The sequence below is a fragment of the Cnephaeus nilssonii genome (genome assembly GCF_951640355.1).
Source record: "Cnephaeus nilssonii genome assembly, chromosome: 6".
NCBI lineage: Eukaryota > Metazoa > Chordata > Mammalia > Chiroptera > Vespertilionidae > Cnephaeus > Cnephaeus nilssonii.
The window spans coordinates 59,906,082-59,931,481 of NC_137077.1; the positions used below are offsets into that span (position 1 = coordinate 59,906,082).

Genomic DNA, 25,400 nt, shown 5'->3' on the forward strand with positions numbered 1-25,400 from the left:
CCCAGTCTTTTTTGGAATTATTATAAACACTTTAGCCTTATTTTCTCATTTTATCTTTCTGTGATTTCCCATTTAAAGGATTGCACATATGAGCTTACAGATGGTTTATTTTATTCTGTTCCTAAAAGGCTATATGCAACTTAGTTATGTTAAATAGAATCTTTTTTTAAATGCCCTAGAAAAAGCCTGTGTGATTCTGTTGATAGAATTAAAAATCCAATTTTTTCTACCTCTTTTTATTGGATCTACGTAGGGCACAATATACCTATGTGTTTGGTGCTTGTAACTACGGTAGTTGCTGCCCATTTAGTAGAAGAAATACCTTCCCCTGTCTTCTCCCATTTTTATTCATGACTGCAAGAAGGCAAGAGGAAAAACAATAGCAGTAGTATTGGAAAATTAAGAAAAGAGGGACAACTCTGAGTAGCAGAATTACTATAGTAAGTCTAAGTAAGATTTAGGGGAGGGTTGGGTGTTTCTGTGGATTTTTTTTTTTTTTTTAACCTTTGCCCAATATGGTCCCTAGGGATTTCGTGGATGAGCTTCAGTGGTCTATAAATTCCCTAAAATTGTATTCTAAATTGTGCACATAGACCTTTTTCTGGGGTTAATTCCAGAAGTGATTTTAAACATTTTCCTTATGTTATAGAATAAACATACTGAACTAAGTTGACTGAATTGTAAAACTAGATCAATAGAATGTATATTATACTTCAATAAGGATGTTTTTAAAAATAGATGATTAAAAGCTGAGTGCTTTGTTTATAAGTCTCCTTGTAATGTGGGAGAGAATATTGCACCTATTGCAATAATACTAATTGTTCAAAGTGTGCTAATGAGTAGCATAGCATAGTGGTCAAGAGCACAGGCTTAGGATCCAGATAACAATTCATATAAGTAGGTTCAAATGACAGTTCTGCCAATAACTGCTTTTTGAACCTTAAGCAAGTTCTCTCTCCACAGTTTCCCCATGTGCAAAATGGGAGGAATAATGGTAGCTACCTCATAACTAAGAACTGATTAAATTAAACATGAAAAGAGCTTATTACAATACCTGCACACGAAGGCTTGATACAATCTATGGTTACTGTACTATTCCACATATGTAAAAATGACACCTGCTCCTTTCTCCCTGGCTTTTTAAAGCCCTTCAAAAGATTCACATGTGTTCAGAGCTAAGAGAAATAAGACATGGAAATTAAGAATGTAATAGAAATGAAACTTCATGTTATATAACCACATATAATTCCTATCTTCATGCCTTGAAGTTTCCCAGAGCATTTTACTTAGAGAGTGCCATAGTAATTAGGAAACTGCTCAATCATGAATTACCTTATTTGTATTGCACTCAATTTCCAAAAACAAGCACTCAAATAATTGTCACAAGGGTGAATCTCACCTGTTTACAGGTGAGGTAACATCGAGGCAAAAAGCTTAGTGATTTGTGTGACTTGACTATAAAACCAAAAGGATTTTATGATGCCTGGTTTAATTCTGTGCCTAACAGTTGTATTTAAATCGTAAAGTAAACGCTTACACTGGTTCACAAGTGGCTTGATCTTTAAGAAAACACTGGTATTTCAATGTATCAATTACTATGTGGTAAATATGTGAATAAAAGGCTTGAGCTCAGCTCATCACTTCTCCCATAAACTTTGAGCTATGGGCTTTACTGTTGCAAGGAGCTTTGACAGGTCCTTAGCATTAGATGTGGAAGAACTGGTTGGAATTGTATGCAGTGAATAGGTTTGTTTGTTGTTAGAATGATTCCACCGCTTAAACATTGTTTAAAAGTCTAATAAAGTAACTTCCTTTGTAACAATGCATCACAGTGGGCTTTTGTTACTGCAGTTGTGTATATAAAACAAAACACAAACACAAACTTGTGTCAAGTTCAGTATTTGGCAGGGAGAGCTGGAACAGCAGCCCCAGGTCTGTTCCATTCAAAAGCCTCTGGTCTAATAAACCACTCCTGTCGCTGTTTCCCCGTTTCTTGCTGGTTCTCTTTTGGGAAGCTCTGGGTCAGCAGTGCTGTCAGTCGGCAGAAGGGATGGCTAGCTGCCTGAGACCTTGGCAGCACGAATATGGCTGGGCCTGATTTTAGTCCATAAAAAGCTCTCCAATATTGTCATTTTCCAGAATTCCGCTTAAAAGAGGGACTTATAAGAGCTTATTTACATTAAGACTTTCACGGGTGAATTATTAAGAAGCGATCATCTAGCTCCACTACAGCCAACGTGGTCTTGAAAACAGATACAATCTATCCCTTCCGACTCCGATGTTCCCCAGTGAGCGCCCCTCGGGTGTCCAGCATTCCGCACGCCTGTGATTTCATTGTTACAATGAGGTCTTCCGTTCTGTCTTCCCCGCTATCGCCCCACGCCGCACCCTGCTCTCCAGGACGGGGCGGGATTCGCGACTGTGGGAATCTGAATCTTTGTGCAGGGCTCCCTGGTTTCGCCCTCAGAGTGAGGGGTGTCGCGCTGCAGACACCCCCAGCTTCTCCGCCCCTCGCTAGAGACGACAGGCGAACCCACCGCCGCTGCCGCTTCCGAGGCTGAGGCCGGACCCTAGGGCGTGCGCACGCGCACACGCGCGCGCCGGCCCTCGGTCACGTGGCCCCCGGACCGGGTTGGCGAAGCCGGAAGTGTCCTGAGGTGCTGGGAGGCCGCGGGAGCCCGCTGGCGGTGGCGCGGAGGCTACCGGGCGCGGTGAGTGGGGTGGCTGTGGGCCGAGGGGCCGCAGCGCGAGGGGAAGGGGCCCCGGAGCCCGGCACGGGCCTCGCGGCGTGCTCCCGCCCTCCGTGGGGACCTGGGGTGCTGAGTCAGGGCGGGGGTGGGGCGGGCGACCCCAGTAGCCCCGCGCGGCCCGAGGCTGACCCTCGGCGCACCCCGGCCGAGCGGACCCCGCCCCCGGGGGTCTGGGGCATCTGAAGCCGGGCGGAGTGGTCGACTCCCTCCGTCTAGACTCCCGGCCCTCCGACCCGGGCCCTCCGGGTTCTGGCGACGTCGGGCACCGAAAAAGAGGATGTGTTGGTGGCCGAGCCTGGGCCCTGGCGCCCCGGAGAGACGACGCCCCCTTGCCTTGCACTTGGACTGGCCGCTCTGTGCCCTCTTCCCCAGCATTGGCGAGATCGGCCGTTTTTAAATGGGACTGATTGATTTTTGTCAGATGATGAAAAAGATGTTTCATTTAGGTTTTAGTGATGCTAACGAGGGGGTTGGCTCACGGGAAGCGAGAAGCTGAAGACGTTTTTAATATACATACACGTAATTAATGGATCATGCGAGCTTCCTACACGTTTCCTGTGGGGAAATGGCTGTAGGTTTGTTTTCCAGTCCGCTTCCCAGGTATGTGTTCAGGAAGTGGCCTCAAACCAAGTTCTTCTACCCAGGAATTGTCAGAGGCATAGCCACAGAACGACCTCTTCCACTTGAGAACGCTGAGTAAATACCTGTTCAACATGCTTCACGTGGCAGGAGAGTTTGGAAATCCTGGAACTGGCCATTTCCTGTTCTTATTGATGGACAAATGCTAACTTTCGTTTCGGAATGGTATATCAGGAAGTACACGTAAGGCAGGGTCGGCAGTAACATACTTGTTGAGTGCCTGCCTGTACTGTGTCAAAATTTTGGGAACATTTGTACAGCAAGCACCTTGTGGGTGTGCTGAGTCACGTAGTAGCATGCTGTTATGGTGGGGTTTTTGGAAGCTCCTTTCAGAAGACATTTCCCCAGATCACTGTAAAGCCATGGGTTTATACCTGAGTACGGAGAGCAGATATCTTAGCTGATAAACGTGTTTTATATTATCCACTAGGTACAGATAGGTACCTAATGATACTGTTGGCTGTTTACAGTTATCTCAAATAGCCAAGTTAATTAGGGAAGGTTTTTCGTTATTTAAAAATATTATTGAAAAGACATTTGAGAAGTTTATCACCCCAGTAGATCACAAATATTTCTTATTTGTTAAAAGGAAATCTTATTTTTATTGCTTATTTCCAATAAACTGCTGAATATAACATTCCTTATCTGAATTAGATGGCTGGTAAAATTACATAAATATATCTTAGTATATCAAAGATTGCTGAAATTTAGACCCCTGGTCATTCTTTAAGTTCCTAATTCTACTTGGAATATTGGCAGTCATTAATTCATCACTGACTACCTAGTCTGTTCTAACTTACTACAATGGATATATATTTTAATTTGACGGCGGGGGGGGGGGTCGGGAAGGAGAGAGGGAGAGGAAAATTGATTTGTTGTTTCACTTATTTATGCATTCATTGGTTGATTCTTGTATAATGGGGAACATGCAACCTTGACATATTGGGGTGATGCTCTAACCAACTGAGCTACCCAGCCAGTTCTACAAAGGAATATTAAGATCTGTTTTAATCTGACATTACAGCAGGTTTAAGTTTAAGGTGGTTTGGTGAGACTAGTGTTTATGCTTTTTAGCATACCTTTTTATTCTAACATGGAGGTCAAATAGTTTTAGTATTCTTACATGCTTTTTAGTATTAAAGGACAGTGTTAAAAAGGGATGATGCTTTTTTCCAGTATCGGATAGGGATGATGCTTTTTTAAAAATAGACTTTACTTTTTAGAGCAATTTTAGGCTCACAGCAAAATTGAGCAGAAAGAACAGAGATTTTCCATATACTTCCTGTCCCCACACATGCATAGTTTCCTCTTGCTTATTTTTTAAGATTTAGTAATATACATTTGGCATATCTATATTTATATACTTGCAGGTTGGGGAAACTATCTTTTAATTTCAGAAGAGTTAGTCATCTTTGAATCATTTTTGCACCTTTCCATTGTGATTGTCAGGCTCTGTGTAGATGAAATTTTAAGTTATGTAAATGTAATGCAGTGTCAGCAGTTTTTTTCATTAGTGTTGCCCTGCCCTTGAAGGAAACAAAGTAATTTTTACTATATTGTTATATTTTACACTATTGCATTATTTTGAAACACTTTAAATATAATTCTTCATTGATTAATCTTTCAAAACATTTAAAGAAGTGGCCAATATCACTCTCATTGACAAAGACAAAATTAGAAGGGAAATAGATGTTTTTTTCAGCCTTTTGATAAGTACTAAATGAAATTGAATATATAGGATGTCATTGGCTGGTGTTATTCAGAGCCCACACAACACTTCAGCCTTTACTATTGCTGGAAACTTAGATTTTTACTTTGGACTGTTTATACACCTCAATTTAGCTATAAATAAGGGGTGATCTTACTTGAGACTACAAGTAGCTAACATTTGTTTCTTAAATGTATTAGTCCCTTAAAACAAACATGCACATTTTTTCTTTTCTTTTAGTATAACAAAGCGGATCGCCTGACCAAGCCGAGATGCAGAGCACTTCTAATCATCTGTGGCTTTTATCTGATATTTTAGGCCAAGGAGCTACTGCAAATGTCTTTCGTGGAAGACATAAGGTTGGTACAGAGAAAACTGAAGGTTTTTATCATTTTACTAGAGGCCCGGTGCATGAAATTCGTGCACTGGGGCAGGGGGGGTCCCTCAGCCCGGCCTGCACCCTCTCCAATCCGGGACCCCTCAGGGGATGTCCGACTCCCCTCGGGCCTAAACCGGCAGTCGGACATCCCTCTCGCAATCCGGGACTGCTGGCTCCTAATCACTCACCTGCCTGCCTGCCTGATCGCCCCTAACCACTCTGCCTGTCTACTTGATCATTCCTAACCCCTCTGCCTGCCTGCCTGATCACCCCCAACCACTCTGTCTGCCTGCCTGATGCCCCTAACTGCTCCCCTGCCGTCCTGATCGCCCCTAACCCGCCTCTGCCTGCTGGCCTGATCACCCCTAACTGCCCTCCCCAGCCAGCCTGATCGCCCCTAACTTCCCTCCCCAGCCGGCCTGATCGCCCCTAACCGCCTCTGCCTCGGCCCCTGCCACCATGGCTTTGTCCAGAAGGACATCCGGAAGATGTCCAGTCTAATTAGCATATTACCCTTTTATTAGTGTAGATATGTACTCTTCTGAGAAGCACACTTGCACTAAAATGTGAGACTTGGTGTTTTTGTTATACTCTAAAGATGTTTTGTGATTTTATAAGGTATAGCTTACGTTAGAGGCAGTGTTTTCTACTCAGTGGTGACAGAAGTTATATGTTGGGTAGCAGAGAAAAATAGGAAGGTGGCTGAAAAAAGTGACTAGGGAGGTATGTTGTGCCTTTTGAGTCTTTCCCCACCTAGCCCTCCTATGGTTGTGCATGATCTCACTAACAGAAGTTCATTGCGGGTGGGCGGTAGTAGGGAAGGCAGATCTGTAGTTTGGAGGGCAACCATGGATGTTTCCTATATGCTGTACTAAGGCTTCATGCCCCCAGTAAAACAGCATCCTACAAGGTAGATTAGAGTAGAATGCAATTATCAAAAAGGAGCCCATGTTTAAAAGGCTCTATCTTTGTATGAGGTAATTAGAACTTGTTAGTGGAAGTGAGAATGAAATAACACCAGAGGCACTTCAGTAACGAAAATAAATTTGTGTCAGATTCTATATTGGAGGGTAAAATTAAAGATAATTAAAATAACTTAAAATGAAGACATTTACAATAATTAAAGTTTCTATTCTGGGAAAGGAGCTAGAAAAATAATGGAGTTAAAAATCCTTTTATAATTCAAATAAATCATCAACTAATTTTTCAGTACTATGCATTTTTTTTTTTTGAGTAAATGATATTTAGAGCCTCCTTAAGTCTTATTTTTAGAAACAGGAGCCTTAAATATTTTAGTAAGGAAGAGTTTTTTTCATATTTTCCTGTACCCTTGAGATTACCAATCATTTAGTTCCATCACTGACAATGAGATAAGCATTCATATCGGAGGGGCTGTTTCCTCTCCTGGAGAGAGAATATGACTAAAAAGAGCTTTTATGGCTCATAGAGAATGAATCAGAACCACCATTTGGACACGTTTAGCTTTTTTTCCTTCTGATTCCACACCACAGGTTCTGGGTTCTCGATCAAGTTCATTGTGGTCTCTGGTTCCTTGATAAATCCATTGTGCTCAACTGGATATTTCTGTCCTAGAAATTGTTTTTGTTTTGTGTCCTGTGCCAGAAAGCAAAAACAAGTAACGGCACAGGATTTAGTGCTGAGAACACATCTGACTGTCTGTCTTCCTGTAACCCCAATTAACCAGACTTGAATCATCATTGATATTCAAGTGACTAGGGAGGTATGTTGTGCCTTTTGAGTCTTTCCCCACCTAGCCCTCCTATGGTTGTGCATGATCTCACTAACAGAAGTTCAATGCAACCGAAATCGGTTTGGCTCAGTGGATAGAGCGTCGGCCTTCGGACTCAAGGGTCCCAGGTTCGATTCCGGTCAAGGGCATGTACCTTGGTTTTGGGCACATCCCCAGTAGGGGGTGTGCAAAAGGCAGCTGATCGATGTTTCTCTCTCATCGATGTTTCTAACTCTCTATCCGTCTCTCTTCCTCTCTGTAAAAAATCAATAAAATATATTTTTTTTAAAAAAGAAGAAGTTCAATGCACAGTGATATGGGGTGAGGGTAGTAGGGAAGGCAGATCTGTAGTTTGAAGGGCAAACACACATTGATAGACACATTGATATGTGTCAGACACATTGATATGTGTCAGGCACTGCAGTGGACCTAGTGAATATAACTACAAATAATGTGCATTTCCTGCCCCCAAAGAGTTTTGGGGTCAGTAGCAAGGTGGCATTGGAAGGGATGCAAATTTGAAACTGATGAAGTAATAGAAAATGATGAAGATTGGATGATGTATATTAAAGTGCTTGGCTCTAGCGTGGCTGGTGTGGCTCAGTGGTTGAGCATTGACTCATGAACCAGGAGGTCACCTTTCGATTCCCAGTCAGGGCACATCCTCGATCGCCAGGAGAGGGCTTACAGGAGGCAGCTGACAGATTATTCTCTCTCATCGATGTTTCTCTCTCTCTGTCCCTTCCTCTCTAAAATCAATAAAAACATATTAAAAATAATAAAAATAAAGTACTTGGCACTAATAGCATTTCTTATATTCCAGTCCTCTTTCTTTACTTAGATTTCATATTCACTGTCCTTTATGTAAGTGCCTATACATAGTAGGCACTCTGTAAATGTTGAATGAACGAACGAACAAACGAATGAATGGATGGATGAATGAATGAGGACAGATTAGACGAGGACAACCTGAAGTTCTTCAAAGGAAACAAAAATATACTTTATCCAATACAGTTTGAAAGCCAAAAGTAAGGATTTGAGAGACATAAGAATTGACTTAAGAGATTGCTAAGACCCAGTTTAGTATTCAGTCTCTAATAGTCTTCCCAGGGATGTGTTTTAAGAAACCATGTTTGTTCTCAGTGACATTAATTTCAAGGGTTTAGGACTAGAACCAAAAATATCCTGTCTGCCCTTAATAAACGTTTAAGGATTTTAACAATATTAGCTAAACTCTTTTATGTTATTGCTTAGAATGATCAGGTTCCTAAATTTATTATTCCGTTATAATTACCTTCTTAATCTGTCTCTTTTTCATCAAGTTACCTTTAGCTACTGTGTGTGGATTGGTGTGTGTATGTGTGTGTGTGTATACAACATATAATAACCATGATGAAGTTAAAGGGAAGAGAGCTGTAAGAAGGATGTGTTGATTTGCACATGTGTGTACAGCAAGTCCTTGAATAATGCGGTTTTTGTTATAATATTTATGAGATGCTGTAGGAACTTAACTGTTGTTTATATCAGTTACCCTATGGTAAAATTGGTTTAATTATACATCATTTCCCTTTAAGTCACAGAACCTATCGATGATGTTAAATGAGAACTTACTGTATATATATAGGCACATAGATCTCTAAATATTCACATATGCTTTGAGTTACAGATAGTGAATGATAAATGTGCAATTGAATAAAGGGAAAATTGTACATTCCCATGTGTAACACAGTAATCTCACAGGTATAATGTAGACTACCGAAAAGACTGGCCTTGATCACAGTGGGTACATTGCAACATTGTATTATTTTTCCTGCTCATGCCTCGTTAGGATTCACCTAATCTTAGACTAAGTTTGAGACAAGTGTCCCCAAGAAAAATCTCTGCTGAATGGTATAGATTTGGCAATGCCCTTACCCTGGCTGAACAAATGGAAAAACAGTGTAATTGACCAACATATAGTTCAGTTTTTCAATTTTCATATTGTCTGAAAATGTCATTGGCCCTTTTTTCTCTGGAGAGAATATATGTGTATTTAGTGGGGAGTGAGGGCAGCTTCATCATATCACATCACATCACGTCACGTCACATCACATCACATCACATCACATCACATCACATCACATAGATGGTCTCCAAATAGTGATCCAGGAGAGTAAGATTGTGAAGGAGTTAAATGGTTTTAAGAAAAAAAATCATGAGATTCTGAGGTGAGGGGAGGAGTGTTATGACTGTAAGTGAAGAAGTGTGGAAACTGTAGAGAGGGCTTCAAAGCAGGAACAGCACAGAGGTCCTGACAGACAGAGCCACGAAATACCTTTAAGCAAGGGTGCTTGAACCCCAAGGTCAAAGAGGGAAGTTCAACCTTGGATTATGGGGAAAGTAGTATTAAACTCAAAGAATCTGGACTGATCACCAAGGAGAGGCTCTCAGGTTAGAGTGAGTGGAAGAGGTGGGAGGGTTTGGAAGAGAGCCTTTAAGTAAGGTTAATATGAAGAACTTGAGAATGTAATGTTTACCTGAAATTCAACATTTGTTTTGTATTTCTAAGATTCCCTCTCAACTATAGCTGTGCGTTGTAACTCTGTGTGTGATCTACTGTATAGCAAGCCATAAGAGTGAGAGCAGGGTGCTACATAGGCAGGAAAAGGAAATGTGCTTGATCCTCTAGAGATGATGTGTGAAGAAACAGTCTTCCCTACTCATAGGTAAAGTTGCAGAAAGTTATCTGAGGCAGCAGTGGTGCAATCCAGCGAGATAGTCTACTTTAACCTTACTCTCCAACTCCTACTTCTGCACACTCACACACACACACACACTCATTATTGTAGCTAGGGAATGTTTCTTAAAAGTTAATTGCATTACTTTGAGAGTCTTACTAAAAATTTCATATGTGGACTATAGTTTTCAATCTTTTCTTTCCTGGTTTAATTAGGTTAAAATTATTAGGCCCTGATAAATTATTAGACTCTTGTTTCACTTTCTGTTTCTTATCTAAAATGTACTTTCACATTTGGTACTATTAGAGCTCTTATTTTCTGATATGTAAATGCCTATCTTTGCCACATGTATCATAAGGGAAGCGTTTAATATGAAAGAAAATAGTCTTTTCTACTTTCTAAAGCATACAATTTGAAAGAAATATTGAACAGTTGATTGACTTAGTGTACCTTTAAAAAAAAGTCAGGAGCCCTAGTATAAATTACCTATGTTTAAAAATATTTAGGTTTGCTATAGCTAGTTCTAATGGTACCTTTTTATCTTCTTTATAATATTATAAATAAGTAAGACCTTTCTCTCTCTTTTTTTTTAGAAAACTGGTGACTTATATGCTATCAAAGTATTTAATAACATAAGCTTCCTTCGTCCAGTAGATGTTCAAATGAGAGAATTTGAAGTGTTAAAAAAACTCAATCACAAAAATATTGTCAAGTTATTTGCTATTGAAGAGGAGGTAAGTATTCAAGTTTTAGTTAATCTCCTCATGTTTATTATAGTTATTATAATTTAGAAGAAATAGCCTAGCAATGTTTTATAGGCGTGTTGTTTTTTTTTAAATGGTACAAATTAGAGTTTATACAATTCAATATTCTATTCTCAAAGATTCTTGAATAGCCCGGCCGAAGTGGCTCAGTTGGTTGAGCATCGTCCCCTGTACCGAAAGGTTGCTGGTTCCATTCCCGGTCAGGGCATGTACCTGGGTTGCGAGTTCAATCCCCAATTGGGGCACGTACAGAAGGCAACCGATTGATGTTTCTCTCTCACACCCATGTTTCTCTCTCTCCCTTCCTCAGGTGAGGATTCAAAATATTAATTTAAAAAATAAATATAAAAATTAAAAAAGAAAGATTCTTGATTAGCTGTAACAATGTAAATGAAGTATCATGGAATCAGAAAAAGTAGTATAAAAAGTAAAAGAGCATAGAATATTGTTACCATATTACTAAAAGAAAAAAGAAAGAAACTAAGTTAAATTGACATAATTCTAAAGGGAGCAAAGAGAAAGTCAAACAATAGAAAGGTGGCTTTGTAAAGGAATAAAAATCTTAAGAATCCAGGGATTAATATGTGAAGTCCATTTATAAAAGATAGAATTGATTTTAGGGGGAAAAGTGAAAATAAGGATGTTATTAGGATAATTATCTAGAAATAATGGAAATAGAAATCTATTTTAATCCCTGTAAACATGGGTAGTCAATAAATTACACCTTTTGAAAAACAATTTAGAGGTTTACACTCCTTATAATAGTCATTTTATTTTTTGTCATTACTTCTTAAAAAGTAATTAAAAATTAAATTATAGTTTTATGCACAAAGATGTTCATTGCTGCCCTGGTTATAATAAAAAAAGGTTCAATAGCTTAGAATGTGTGATGGATAGTTACTCGGAGTTAGCTACACTCAAGGTTGAGAACATAACCTTCCAGACTTCCAAATCTGTTCAAGACTTCTGACACCAGCTACCGAGAGTTTGGCAAACTGCACAGTCAGTGAGAGCAGTGCCCACAGGACTATGCTCATTCAGACACAAGCTTCATGTTCAGGCGCCCCCAGGATTACCTTCACTTCAGACCAGCTGGCTACAAATTCGGGGCTTCCCATGGCTGTCCTTGGATTTGATTATTTGTTAGTGTTGAATGACACAACTCAGAAAAGCTCTATACTTACAATTAGAGTTTTATTGTAGCAAAAGAATACAAATTAGAACTAGCCAAAGCAAGGGATCCATAGGGTAGAATATGGGAGGGCTTCACTGTGACTCTTCCATGTCCTCAGGAACACATTAAGTTGACAGGATGCACAGAATATTGCCAACCTTGGAAGCTCACCTGAGCCTTTGGTGTTCAAAATTTTAGTTGGAGCTCAATCACATTCTCTCTGCATGGCTGACCTTTACTCTCCAGGCCTTCCCTAAGGTTCAGACTAATACTTTAGTCTCTATTTCCTCTGGAAGTTGGAAAGGATATGCATGACCTAAACCCCCCACCATAAATCACATTGCTAGGTTGTCATATGGCCAAAGCCCGCAGAGAAACAAAGACAATAGCAGACAGGACATTCCAGAGGCCTAGTGAGTAGCCAAGGACAAAGGCCAGACCTCTTTTGGTTAATTCTTTACTATACAGCAATTAAGCAATAATGAAGAAAAAAGATATTTACCAGAGCTTTAATCACCTGGGAACTTGCTTATATGTGTTGTTAAGTTAGAAAATCAGGACTAAAATATATATACAGTATGATCTTGATATATACAGTATGATATATAAATAATGTTAAGTATCTATAATATGATTTGATGCATAGATAAAAGACATAGAAAATGCATAAAATATTAACATAATTATCTCTGGGTTATAGAATTACGGATATTTTTCAATTTTTCAACAACATAGTTTATTATTTAAAAACAATTTTTTAAATTTATTTCTCTCTTGATACAGAGAACATTTTGATTGTTGCCAGATAAGAAGTGGGGTTGGGGGAATGGCTGAAAAAGGTGAAGGGATTAAGAAGTACAAATCGGCCCTAACTGGTTTGGCTTAGTAGATACTAAGTGGATACAGCGTTGGCCTTTGGACTGAAGAAGTACAAATCCGTAGTTACACAGTAGTCACAGGGATGTAAAGTACAGGATAGGGAATATAGTCAATAATCCTATATAATAAGAGAGGAATATGCTAATTATCCATTACATCCTGAGGTGTAACAACCAACTGCATAACGACCAGATCACGGATCTGCAGGAGGGTGGGGCAGCAAACTACAAGCAGGCACCCGAGAGCTACAGAACGGGGCAGGGCAGCAAGCTATGGGGGGTGCGAGGGGAGGGCTACACGGCAGCGACCTACTGGTGCACGGATTCGTGCTCAGGGCTACTAGTATTGTAATAATTATGTAAAGTCAGATGGGTACAAGATTTATCAGGGTGATCACTTTGTAAGTTATATAAATGTCTAATCATTCAATTGTACACCTGAAACTAATATAATATTGTATGCAAACAGTAATTGAAAAATAAAAAATTATTCAAAAATAATTAAGAAATTTTCTCTTATAAACTACTCAATAGTAGAGAAATTTAAAATGTTTTATAAAAGTATTTTGGAGATATGTAGAAAAATTATAAAAGAAAGAACTTAAAAATTGAAAATAAATACTGGATTTTAAGCCTCTTTCACATTTCCAAGTTTCTGAAATAGCATATATCTTATCAATGTGTATATGTAATTAGATAATATTTATTTTTCTCTACACAGCTGTTATTAAATTGATGTGTCTTATAATCAGTGATACATTAGAATCAAGGTTTAAAACAAATCAACAGCTCAGATGAAAATGAGCAGATTAGAGGTTTGCTGTGACTGATAGCTATTCTGCCACTTGTTTGTTTTTAAGGCTGGAACTTCATTCTTTGAAGTAAAAGTTTTCTTCATGAGAAAAACTTCAAGTGTTTTAAGAGATTTGTTAAAAGAGCTAATGTCCTACATGTACTATTATGTATAAGAAATTAAAGATAACTTTAAAAGAACCATTCTAACATCAGAGCAATGATTCTCTAATTCAGATTTAGCCAGCTTTCACTGTGGCTTGTCTTCAAAAACAAATTCAATTTTAATAGGAATTTATAAGATGTTAATTCTTATATGTATACAGTCAACAGATATTTAACAAATTCTAGGTAAAGCAATTCAAAGTGCCTTCATTTTAGCAAATCCCACATTTAAATAAAATCAGATTAAGTACTGTCATATAGTAAAAACAGTTTTTATATTGAGTTTCAATCAGTGATTTATTTTTTGCAGACAACAACAAGACATAAAGTACTTATTATGGAATTTTGTCCATGCGGGAGTTTATACACTGTTTTAGAAGAGCCATCTAATGCCTATGGACTACCAGAGTCTGAATTTTTAATTGTTTTGCGAGATGTGGGTATGTTTTTTTATTTATATGATTTTATGTATATTTATATATATAATTTGATGACATAAATTTTTTTGCATTAAAAACTATGGACTTTTATGCCATGCTTTCTTAGATATGACACCAAAAGTACAGTACAAAAAGAAAAAAAAAAGATGAATAGGACTTTATCAATATAAAAAACTTTAGTGTTTCAAATGACAAAAATCAAGTAAGTGAAAAGACAATCCATAGAATGAGAGCAAATATTTGCAGATCTTTTATCTGATAAGGAATTTTTATCCTGACAACAATAAAAAAGTAAATCAATTTAAAAATGGGCAAAGGATTTGATAGACATTTTTCCAAAGATGACATACAAAAAGCAAACAAGCACATAAAAAGATGCTCAGGATCATTAGTCATTAGGGAAATGAAAATCAAAATCCCCCAAAATTACCACTTCATATCCACTAAAATGGCTAAAATCAAAAAGACCACAAAACAGGTGGTGGTGAAGATGTGCAGAAATTGGGACCTTTATATACTGCTGGTGGGGTTGTAAAATGGCACAGCCACTTGGGAAAACAGTCCAGCAGTTTCTCAAAAGGTTGAACATAGAATTACTATATGACTTAACAATTCCATTGCTAAGTATTTACCTAAAAGAATTAAAAACATATCCACACAAAACTTGTTCACCAATATTCAAAATAGCCAAAAAATGGAAACAGCCATTTGATAAATAGATAAACAAAATGTGGTATATCCATACAATGGAATATTATTTGTTTCTAAAAAGAAATGCAACCCTGCCCAGTGTGGCTCATTGTTTGAAGCATTCGTCTCAGACACCAAAAGGTTGTGTGTTTGATTCCCAGTCAGGGCATGTGTGGGAGGCAGCCATTTGTCTGTCTGTTTGTCTCTCTTCTTCCCTCCCTCCCTCCCTCCCTCTCTCACTTCCTCCTTCCCCTTCCTCTCTCTGAAATCATTTAAAAAAAGAAAGAAATGCAGTAGTGATACATGTTTTAATAAGATGCACCTTGAAAAGTTATACTAAGTGAAAGAAGCCAGACACAGCAGGCCGCAATATTTATATGATTTTATTTATATGAAATATCCATAATAGGCAAATCCATAGAAACAGAAAGCAGATTAGTGGTTGCCAGCGGTTTGAAGGGAGGGCATAGTTGAGGAGTGACTAATGGTTTTGGGATCTCTTTTTGGCATAATGAAAATGTTCTGAAATTAATGGTGATGGTTATACACACTGTGGCTGTGGCTATATTAAAAGCCACTGAATTGTATACTTTAAAAAGGATGAATTTTATGATATGTGAATTTCAATAAAGCTGTTATTAAAAAAATATGACAACCAAAATGAGTAATATCTTGGAAAGAAATGAATCAATATTTGAGTGGGAAAAGCCCAGTGATAAAAAACAAACAAACAAACAAAAAACTATAAAGTTAGTGGGAATTTTTTTTTCTTTTAATTGATTTTAAAAGGAGGGAGAGGGGGAGAGAGAGAAACATCGATCGGTTGCCTCCCTCACGAACCCTGACCAGGGATTGAACCTACAACCTCGATATGTTCCTTGAGTGGGAATCAAATCCCCCACCTTTTGGTGTACAAGACGATAATCCAACCAACTGAGCCACACCGGCCACGGCTAGTGGGAATTCTTGAACTTGACACTGAACGCAGTGTGGAGACAACCATTTAGATGAGGATAAAATAAGAGAGAAACAATATATACTACAGCCTGTTTAACCAAATAGAAGTTATAGATGATTGATGCCTTCCTAAGTATACTGGTGGCCCTGAGTTTTCATAATTAAATAATATTCCAAACTTATGTTCATGTTATATTTGGACATTGTCTATCTGCTGTCAAATATTTCAAACTATCACTCAGTGACACTGCTTGTCAGCCAAAACAGCTTAATTTCAGCAATAACTTTTACCCTTACCAAAAAAAGGAATATGGCCGTCTTAGAAAAGTGTATGAGAAATATATTTTTATGGCTACAAGTATGACACCTTGAGTCTCTTTCTAATACTTTTTTACTATTTTATGTAGTGAGTCCAATTTACTTTGTTGTGGAATTATTTCTCTAAGATAAAGATATGTGAAACTGTAGTGAAAGATTGCTCTTTTTTGGTAATCTTTATTCTTTTTGTTTTAATTTATTGGGATAGCTGGCTAATAACATTAAATAAGTTTCAGGTAGAAATAAAATATAAGAAAAAGTTTTAAAAATGAGTAAGTTTTGAGTATACAGTTCTGTAGTACATCATTGTATATTGCTGTGTGCTCACCACCCAGTCTAGTCTCCTTTCATCACCATATATTTGACCCTCTTTGCCCTCTTCATCCTCCCCTTACCTCCCTTTCCCTTTGGAAACCACCCTTCTATTAGCTGTGTCTATGAGTTTGTTTTATTTGTTCACTGCTTTCTGTTTTATATCCCACATATGCATAAAATTATATGGTTCTTGTCCTTTTCCACCTGACTTATTTCACTTATGATACTCTCAGGATCCATCTATGTTGTCACAAATGGCAGTATTTCATCATTGTTTTATGGCTGAATAATAATCCATTTCATATATTTATAACTGCTTTATTTAATCATCCATAGAGGGACACTTAGGTTGTTTCCATGTCTTAGCTATGTGCAATAATGCTATAATAAACATAGAAGTACATATATATTTATGAAATAAGTGTTTTCAAAATTTGGGGGTAGATACTTAGAAGATGGATTGCTGGGTCATATGGTAGCTCTACTCTTAATTTTTTTTTGCACACTTTATACTGTTTTCATAGTGGCTATACTATTTTACATTCCCATGAGCAGTGTGGGAGGATTCTCTTTTCTCCATATCCTTTCCAATACTTGTTATTTCTTGTCTTATTGATTATAGCCATTCTAACAGGTGTGAGGTGGCATCTCATCATGGTTTTGATTTGCATTTCCCTTATAGGTAGTGAAGTTGAGCATCTTTTCATATATCTGTTGGCCAGCTATGTGTCTTTTTGGGGAAACTATCTGTTTAGGCCTCTGCCCTTTTTTCAATTCCTCACCAGAGGATATGTTTTTATTGATTTCAAAGAGAGAGGAATGGAGGGAGAGAGAGAAACATTCATCGGTTACCTCCTGTATATTCCCAGACTGGGGATCAAACCTCGAAACCTAGGTATGTGCCCTGATCAGGAATCAAACCTGCAACCCTTTTGATGTATGGGCTGATGCTCCAACCAATTGAGCCACCCAGCCAGGGCCTTCTGCCCATTTTTTAATCAGATTGTTTTTTGGTTGTTGAGTTGTGTGAGTTCTTTATGTATTTTGGATTTTAGCCTCTTATTGGAGGTATTGTTTGCAAATATCTTCTCCCATTCCATGGCTGCGCTTTTGTTTTGTTGATGGTTTCTTCTGCAGTGCAGGGAATCTTTATTCTAAAGTTTAGGCAGGTTGCCCAGATATATAACCAAAAGTAATTCGGGAAGTCATATGCTTAAGATAATTTTTTTCCATTTTTATGATGGTACTAAAGGGAGACTGGACTCTTTCTTAAACTGATCCTTATCATTCTGAAGCCTTTTATGACTCAAACATGCGATACAAAATACTACTACTACCTATTCTTTGACTAAAATGACATGGGGCTGACTTACAGAAAAACTTACATTGAGTGAATATGAATGAATTATATTGATGAATTTGACATGCACAGATATACACATAGACAACTACATTATTATTATTATTACCTTTGTTTTACATTTATTGTTGAAGTGGGTGGAATGAATCATCTTCGAGAAAACGGCATAGTGCACCGTGATATCAAGCCAGGAAATATCATGCGTGTTATAGGGGAAGACGGACAATCTGTATACAAACTCACCGATTTTGGTGCAGCTAGAGAATTAGAAGATGATGAGCAGTTTGTTTCTTTGTATGGCACAGAAGAATATTTGGTAAGTCATGCATTACTAATGTTATTTAACCTTTTGCACTCGGATGTCGAGATTAAAATTACTCTTTGAATGTATCAATAATTTGAAATATAAAAAAATCCAAATAAGTTTGTATGAAAAGAAACTCCAGTTTTTTATTCTACTGCTGCGCTTTGTAAAATCTGGGGTATTTAAAAAATTAAATTCCGAGTAGAATAAAGGAATCGAGAAAAAAGCAAGCGAGTGCAAAGGGTTAAAGAAGCTGAATATATTGTAAATACAGGTAGTCAACCAATTAATATACAACTAGAGGCCCGGTGCACGAAATTCGTGCATGGGGGGGGTTGTCCCTCAGCCCATCCTGCACCCTCTCCAATCTGGAACCCCTCGAGGGATGTCCGACTGCTCTCTCACAATCCAGGACTGCTGTCTCCCAGCTGCTCGCCTGCCTGCCTTCCTGATTGCCCTTAACTGCTTCTGCCTGCCAGCCTGATCACCCCCTAACCACTCCCATGCCAGCCTGATTGATGTCTAACTGCTCCCCTGCCAGCCTGGTCGCCCCCAACTTCCCTCCTCTGCCGGCCTGGTCACCCCTAACTGCCCTCCCCTGCAGGGTTGATCGCCCCCAACTGCCCTCCCCTGCTTGCCTGATCGCCCACAACTGCCCTCCCTTGCAGGCCTGGTCCCTCCCTACTGCCCTCTCCTGCTGGCCATCTTGTGTCCACATGGGGGCAGAATCTTTGACCACATGGGGGCAGCCATCTTGTGTGTTGGAGTGATGGTCAATCTGCATATTACTCTTTTATTAGATAGGATAGAGGCCTGGTGCATGGGTGGGGCCAGCTGGTTTGCCCTGAAGAGTGTCCCAGATAAGGGTGGGGATTCCCCTGGGGTGTGGAGCAGCCTGGGCGAGGGGCCTGTGGTGGTTTGCAGGCCGGCCACGCCCCCCGGTGACCCAAGTGGAGGCCCTGGGATCTGGAATTTATTTATCTTCTACAATTGAAACTTTGTAGCCTGGAGCGGAGCCAAGCCTCCTGCTCGCTCTGTGGCGGCAGCCATTTCTGTTGGAATTTATTTACCTTCTATAATTGAAACTTTGTAGCCTGGAGTGGAGGCCTAGGCCGGCCAGGGCTGCAGAAGCTTGGCTTCCTCCATCGCCCGGGGCAACCCTAGCCTCCTGCTCTTTCCAGCTCCGTGGCTGCCGCCATTTCTGTTGGAATTTATTTACCTTCTATAATTGAAACTTTGTACCCTTGAGTGGAGGCCTGAGCCTGCCAGGGTGTGTAGAAAGCTTGGCTTCCTCCATTGCCAGGGAAACCCAAGCCTCCCTCCTGTTCTCCGTGGCTGTAGCCATCTTGGTTGGGGTTAATTTGCATATTCGCTCTGATTGGCTGGTGGGCGTGGCTTGTGGTTGTTGGTTAATTTGCATATTACTCTTTTATTAGATAGGGTGTATTTTGTAACTTTTAGGACAAAGATTAAAATTTTCTAATCTGATGAATATGGTGTGTAATGAGGAAATTAGAGATTTGTTTCTAAGGGTGCTGTCGTTTTTCTGTTAAAAATTCTTACAAGTTTTATAACACTTAAATTGTTTAATTTTACTAATGCTATGGATTTTTAGTAAAAGAAAAGCTATCTGTTCACTCCAGAAGCATCTAGGTGGTAAAGGCTCCCTTTTTTTGGATCAGAATAGCTAATATAGTACAAGCTTGTTATAATCATATTCCCTGTAGAGCAAAATTCATTATAATTCTGAAGCAGAATAATCTATTCAGGGAAACTAGTTATTGAAAGACAGAGAGGACCATTGTTAGAAGCATATGCACAAAAAATGAAATGCCTGCCCTGGCCGGTTTGGCTCAGTGGATGGAGCGTCGGCCTATGGACTGAAGGGTCCCAGGTTCGATTTCGGTCAAGGGCATGTACCTTGGTTGCGGGCGCATCCCCAGTATGTGCAGGAGGCAGCTGATCGATGTTTCTCTCTCATCAATGTTTCTACCTCTCTATCCTTCTCCCTTCCTCTCTGTAAAAAAATCAATAAAATATATATTTTTTTAAAAATGAAATGCCTTTGAAAATATCTAATTTGAAAGTGTAGAAAGCTAGAAAAGCTCTGTTTATAGAGGTGTGTTTGTGTGGAGTTGGTAACCATTTGAACACTTAAGAAAATAGTCTTTTTTATTCTTTTAAGAAAATATTAAAAGTAAGTACATTTAACACATAATCAGGAAATTTACAATATGTAGCTATCACTAATTTTTCATGGCTCTGAGTTTTCTCTCACAAGTCTTAGAATCTGACTTTTTTCCAGTTGGATTCTGCTGTTGTAATTTTGTAACAAGAATAAAGTCTGCGGCCCTAGCCAGTTTTGCTCAGTGGATAGAGTCCCCGGTTCGATTCCAGTCAAGGGTACATGCCCGGGTTGCAGGCTCGATCCCCAGTGTGGGGTGTGCAGGAAGCAGCCGATCAATGATTCTCTCTCATCATTGATGTTTCTATCTCTCCCTTTCCCTTCCTCTCTCAAATCAATAAAAATATATTTTTTAAAAAGGAATTTAAGTCGGGCTGGAGTTTGGGAAAGCGGCTGGATGCGTCCCCAGGCCTTCCGCCTTCCTCGCTCTCAGCGTTCCCGAGGCTAGTGTCCAGCCCCTTCCTCCTTGTGCCCACACCGGTGCGTAATAAGCGAGGAGGGTTCTGGCTCTAAGCACTGCCCGGCGTGTGGCCACTTCCACGCGATCCCCTGACAAGTCCTCCAGTCCAGACACTACGCTTGCCTGGAGGCAGGGGCGGCCTCACCACTGCCTGCCTTTTCTTGCCTCTCATACCTCCGGGGCTACATCCTCGGAGAGAATGGGGTAGTGCTAGAATGTGGGTCCTCGGAAATCTGGGAGTTCCGCCGCTGGCCAGGGCCGAAACCAGTAAGTGGCAAAGCCAAATGGTTCTTTTGGGGTGGGGGGAGGGAATACAAACTTTTCTGGTTATAAAAGCAATACAAGCTCTTTGTATTAATATTGGAAAAAGAAATCCCACCTCAGAGATAATTGTATCTTTCCTACCTAAATATACATTTGACAAAAATGAAAAAAAAAGGAATTTAATTTTTAAGTGTAAACATTATTAGCTTTTTATTTTTAAAAATATATTTTTATTGATTTCAGAGAAGAAGGGAGAGGGAGAGAGAGATAGAAACATCAATGATGAGAGAGAACTATTTATCGCCTGCCTCCTGCATGCCCCCTACTGACCGGAATCGAACCCAGGACCTTCAGTCCGCAGGCTGATGCTCTATCCACCGAGCCAAACCGGCTAGGGCTTAAATTCCTTTAAAAAAAAAAAAAAAAAGAGTAAGAATAAAGACTAACCATGATGGCTCCACAGTGCAGATGGAAAAGTTAGCCTTTGATAAGAGCAGTTCCATTGTAACTGGGAATTAGATGTAGAGTGTAGGCACAGATTCAGGTAGGTTGATATTTGGTAAAAGGTATAAAGGAGAGTTGGTCCTCTGATTACTTCCATTTCCTCGTTGATGTATGCAATGAGGTCATGAAAATTGAGGGTCAAATGAGGTGGTGTTGGAAGTTTGAGGAGAAGACTTGAAACAGTCTTTTCAGAGAGAAATTATTAGGAAAATATAGTAAAATTTCTAAGCATTATTGAATACCTGTTTTTTGTGTAATGTATTACCATAGAACACAAGTTAGTTTTTTCTTTTTTTCTTTTTTTTTAAGCATCCTGATATGTATGAGAGGGCAGTGCTAAGAAAAGATCATCAGAAGAAATATGGAGCAACAGTTGATCTTTGGAGCATCGGGGTAACTTTTTACCATGCAGCTACTGGGTCACTGCCATTTAGGCCATTTGAAGGGCCACGTAGGAATAAGGAGGTGATGTAAGTGATTTCTCCATCTAAATGTAAAAATAATTTTTAAAATGTATCTTTATATTATTTTATGTCATCAAATATTAGAGGTGTATGCTAATGAAAATTGATTTAGTCATCATTTCTAGACTTTACTAGTAAGCTATTTGCAGCCTTACAAAGTTTATAGGTATAATTTTTTATATTGTCTTTAAATATCTTATATACAATAGACTATAAATGATATCCAGTCCATCATTAAAAATATACTGCTTTTTGGATTTTCTTTCAGTACATTGTTTATTTACTTCTTTTTATGCACTTATTAGGGTTTTTTCTTCATATAACTGAAAAAAAAAATAGTAATCTGTGGAATACTCAAATCATTACCAGATCTAAAAGAAATACAGTTCCTACCCTGAACTGATTTGATTTCTTTTTCCATTTCAAAAATATTAATGTAACATTAATTTTTTTTCTAGTGTTGTAGTTTCAGTCCAAAGATTGCATACATTTTATTAGTACACAAGAGGCTCAGTGCATGAAATTGGTGCACAGGGTGGGTGTGTTTCTCTCAGCCCAGCCAGCACCCTCTCCAATCTGGGACCCACCGGGATCGGGCCTAAACGGGCAGTCAGACATCCCTCTCACAATCCAGGACTGCTGGCTCCCAACCGCTCACCTGCCTGCCAGCCTGATCACCCCCTAACCACTCCCCTGCAAGCCTGATCAACGCCTAACTGCTCCCCTGCCAGCCCGATTGCCCCTAACTGCCCTCCCCTGCAGGCCTGGTTCCCCCCCAACTGCCCTCCCTTTCAGGCCTGGTCCCTCCCAAATGCCCTCCTCTGCTGCCCTGATCTCCCACAACTGCCCTCCCCTGCTGGCCATCTTGTGTCCACATGGGGGCGGCCATCTTGTGTGTTGAAGTGATGGTCAATGTGCATATTATCTCTTTATTATGTAGGATTATACATTTATGTACTGCCATAATTATTAGGAAATCATTACTGTGTATAAAATCGCTCTTGTAAACCAAATAGTGGGGGAAAGAAAGATAGATTTCTAGATGTGAAATCTACCTATTATAAAAATTTTTCATACATTGGCTACACATCTTTTTATTTTAAAATAAATTAGTAAATGACCTTTCTTCATGAGAAACAGTCAAACTATTCACACATATAAAACTGAGGTTATGAACACTGTTTAATTTAGCGAACGATTTGGGACAGTAATTCACTGACAGCCTAATGTGCCAAACCATTCTTTAGCTCTTAACATTTTTTTATTGTATATATTTTTTATTGATTTCAGAGAGGGAGAGAGAGATAGAAACATCAATGATAAGAGAGAATCATTGATCGGCCGCCTCCTGCATGCCCCCCATGGGGGATCAAGCCACAACTCGGGCTGGCATGCGCCCAACCTGAAATTGAATTGTGACCTCCTGGTTCATAAGTTGTCGCTCAACCACTGTGCCACACCGCTGGGCAGACCACTAAATATTTGGTGCTGTCTTTTTTTTTTTCCTTCTTTTTAAATATATGTTTTTATCCATTTCAGAGAGGAAGGAAGAGGGAGAGAGTGATAGAAACATCAATGATGAAAATCATAGATTGGCTGCCGCTGCCTCCTGCACACCCCCTACTGGGGATCAAGCCTGCAATCAGGACATGTGCCCTTGACTGGAATCGAACCTGGGACCCTTTAGTCCACAGGCTGATGCTCTATCCACTGAGCCAAACCAGCTAGGACTGATGCTGTCTTTTATAAGCAAACATGACTTCATAATTACAACTGTAAAAATATAGTATTTTACTTAATCTCATCTGAAAAATTTGAGGGAAAAGCATTTTTCCTTTGGTTGATTTAGGAAGTAAAACCAGTTCAGCTGATACAGTGACTTTTGCTAAAACCTGGGTATCTAAATGTTTCCAGTAAAGACAACATGCATATTTGTAGGAAGAAGACATCTATTGCTATCCTGATGACTTTGGTATAGCATCATCTTGAGCCTGCATTATAGCAGTGCCCTTTTAAAATAAAATCTCTTCATTAATGAAGGCTGAGAGTCCATTTGTGTTTTATCATTAAACATAAATTGTGCCTAACAGTTAATCATGCTTTTATTGTCAGAGATAGGTTTTTTGCTGCCCCCAAAATGGATTAAATAAAACTATGGCACTCCCTAATAAAGAAAAAATAAAACTCATAAGTAATTGGGAATACCTGATGATTTTGTCTGACTACCATGTGGACAGACATACTGTTAGAAGAATTTATTTCTTTATTTGTAAAGCATTTCAACTTTTTAGCAACATTCATTCTAATAAACGCTCAGAGGTACTTGAAGTAGTAATAATGACTCTGCTAGTGAATGATGCATCTATGTCACATTATAGCAGTATTGGTCCCTTTGTATCTTATTTACATGTTATAAATGTGTTTATTTATGGAGCTTACCAAAATTCATTAAGCTTTTTCAAGAATTTATAAGCATTCCCTTAAGAATTCTACCATTCATTGTATTTCCTTCTCTTTTCTTGCATTAATCTCACATCTCTACTTATTTGTCCACCGTCAGATCATTCTTATGTGAATGCAACTTATTTTTCACATTCATTTCCTTCTTTCCTGAAAAATCTCTTAAGGCAGAAATCCTGACTGCATCTGCTGCGGAAGCAGCAAGCAGTCCAAATTAGCTGTGCTGGCTCTACTTTTTTAAAAAAAAAAAAGATTTTTTTTTTTTATTGATTTGAGAGAGAAAAGGAGAGGGAGAGAGAGAGAAACATGGACCTGTTGCCTCCTGTATGCACCCTGACCGGAGATCAAACCTGCAACCTGGGACATCCAGCTCTTTCTTCAGTTCAACTTTATTTTTATCACCTTCATCAAGAATCAAATTAAATTTGACTTTTAGCCTGCCAGTGGGGCTTGATCTCTAGTGGGGGATGTGCAGGAGGCAACCAATCAATATTTCTCTCTCATCAGTATTTCTATCTCTCTATCCCTCCCCCTTCCTTTCTCTCAAATCAATAAAAATATATTTTTTTAAAAAGACATAAAAAATTAAATTTCACTTTTAATTTTGTATACACACATATTTCTATCTGTGTATGCAAAGAATCTTTCGGGTACTGTGCTATGTATATCTATTTTTTTTTCTTTTTTTACAGAATGCTGTTGTTTGTTCTGCAGGAATTTCATAGTCCAATTGACTGTGTTTTGGGCTAATATGGTGATCTAGAAACATTCTGTAACATTTGTGTTTGCTCGATTTTTTCAGATGGAAAAATTAATATTTTTGTTGTGGACATCAAGATATTGTTACATGGCATTCTGAGATCCAAAATGAAAATTAGTTATGGCATATATAAAATAATCATACAACCACTATTCTACTTCAGTCAGTCAGATTTAAAGTATTTTGATTGTTTTATGGATCCT

General features: G+C 38.9%; 1 protein-coding gene across 2 annotated transcripts in view; it reads left to right on the forward strand.

The window, feature by feature from the left end:
- The first annotated feature begins 2,604 nt into the window (after positions 1-2,604).
- TBK1 (TANK binding kinase 1) overlaps positions 2,605-25,400 on the forward strand; it is a 50,350-nt gene continuing 27,554 nt past the window's right edge. The window contains exons 1-6 of one of the 2 annotated variants that reach the window (XM_079773639.1): positions 2,605-2,711; positions 5,338-5,456; positions 10,537-10,677; positions 14,027-14,156; positions 17,931-18,112; positions 21,823-21,983. In XM_079773639.1, the coding sequence (XP_079629765.1) occupies positions 5,370-5,456; positions 10,537-10,677; positions 14,027-14,156; positions 17,931-18,112; positions 21,823-21,983 (701 nt within the window). In that variant the 5' untranslated portion in view covers positions 2,605-2,711; positions 5,338-5,369. Of the gene's footprint in view, positions 2,712-5,337; positions 5,457-10,536; positions 10,678-14,026; positions 14,157-17,930; positions 18,113-21,822; positions 21,984-25,400 lie in introns of those variants that run through there. The other variant, XM_079773640.1, reaches the window with a different exon arrangement.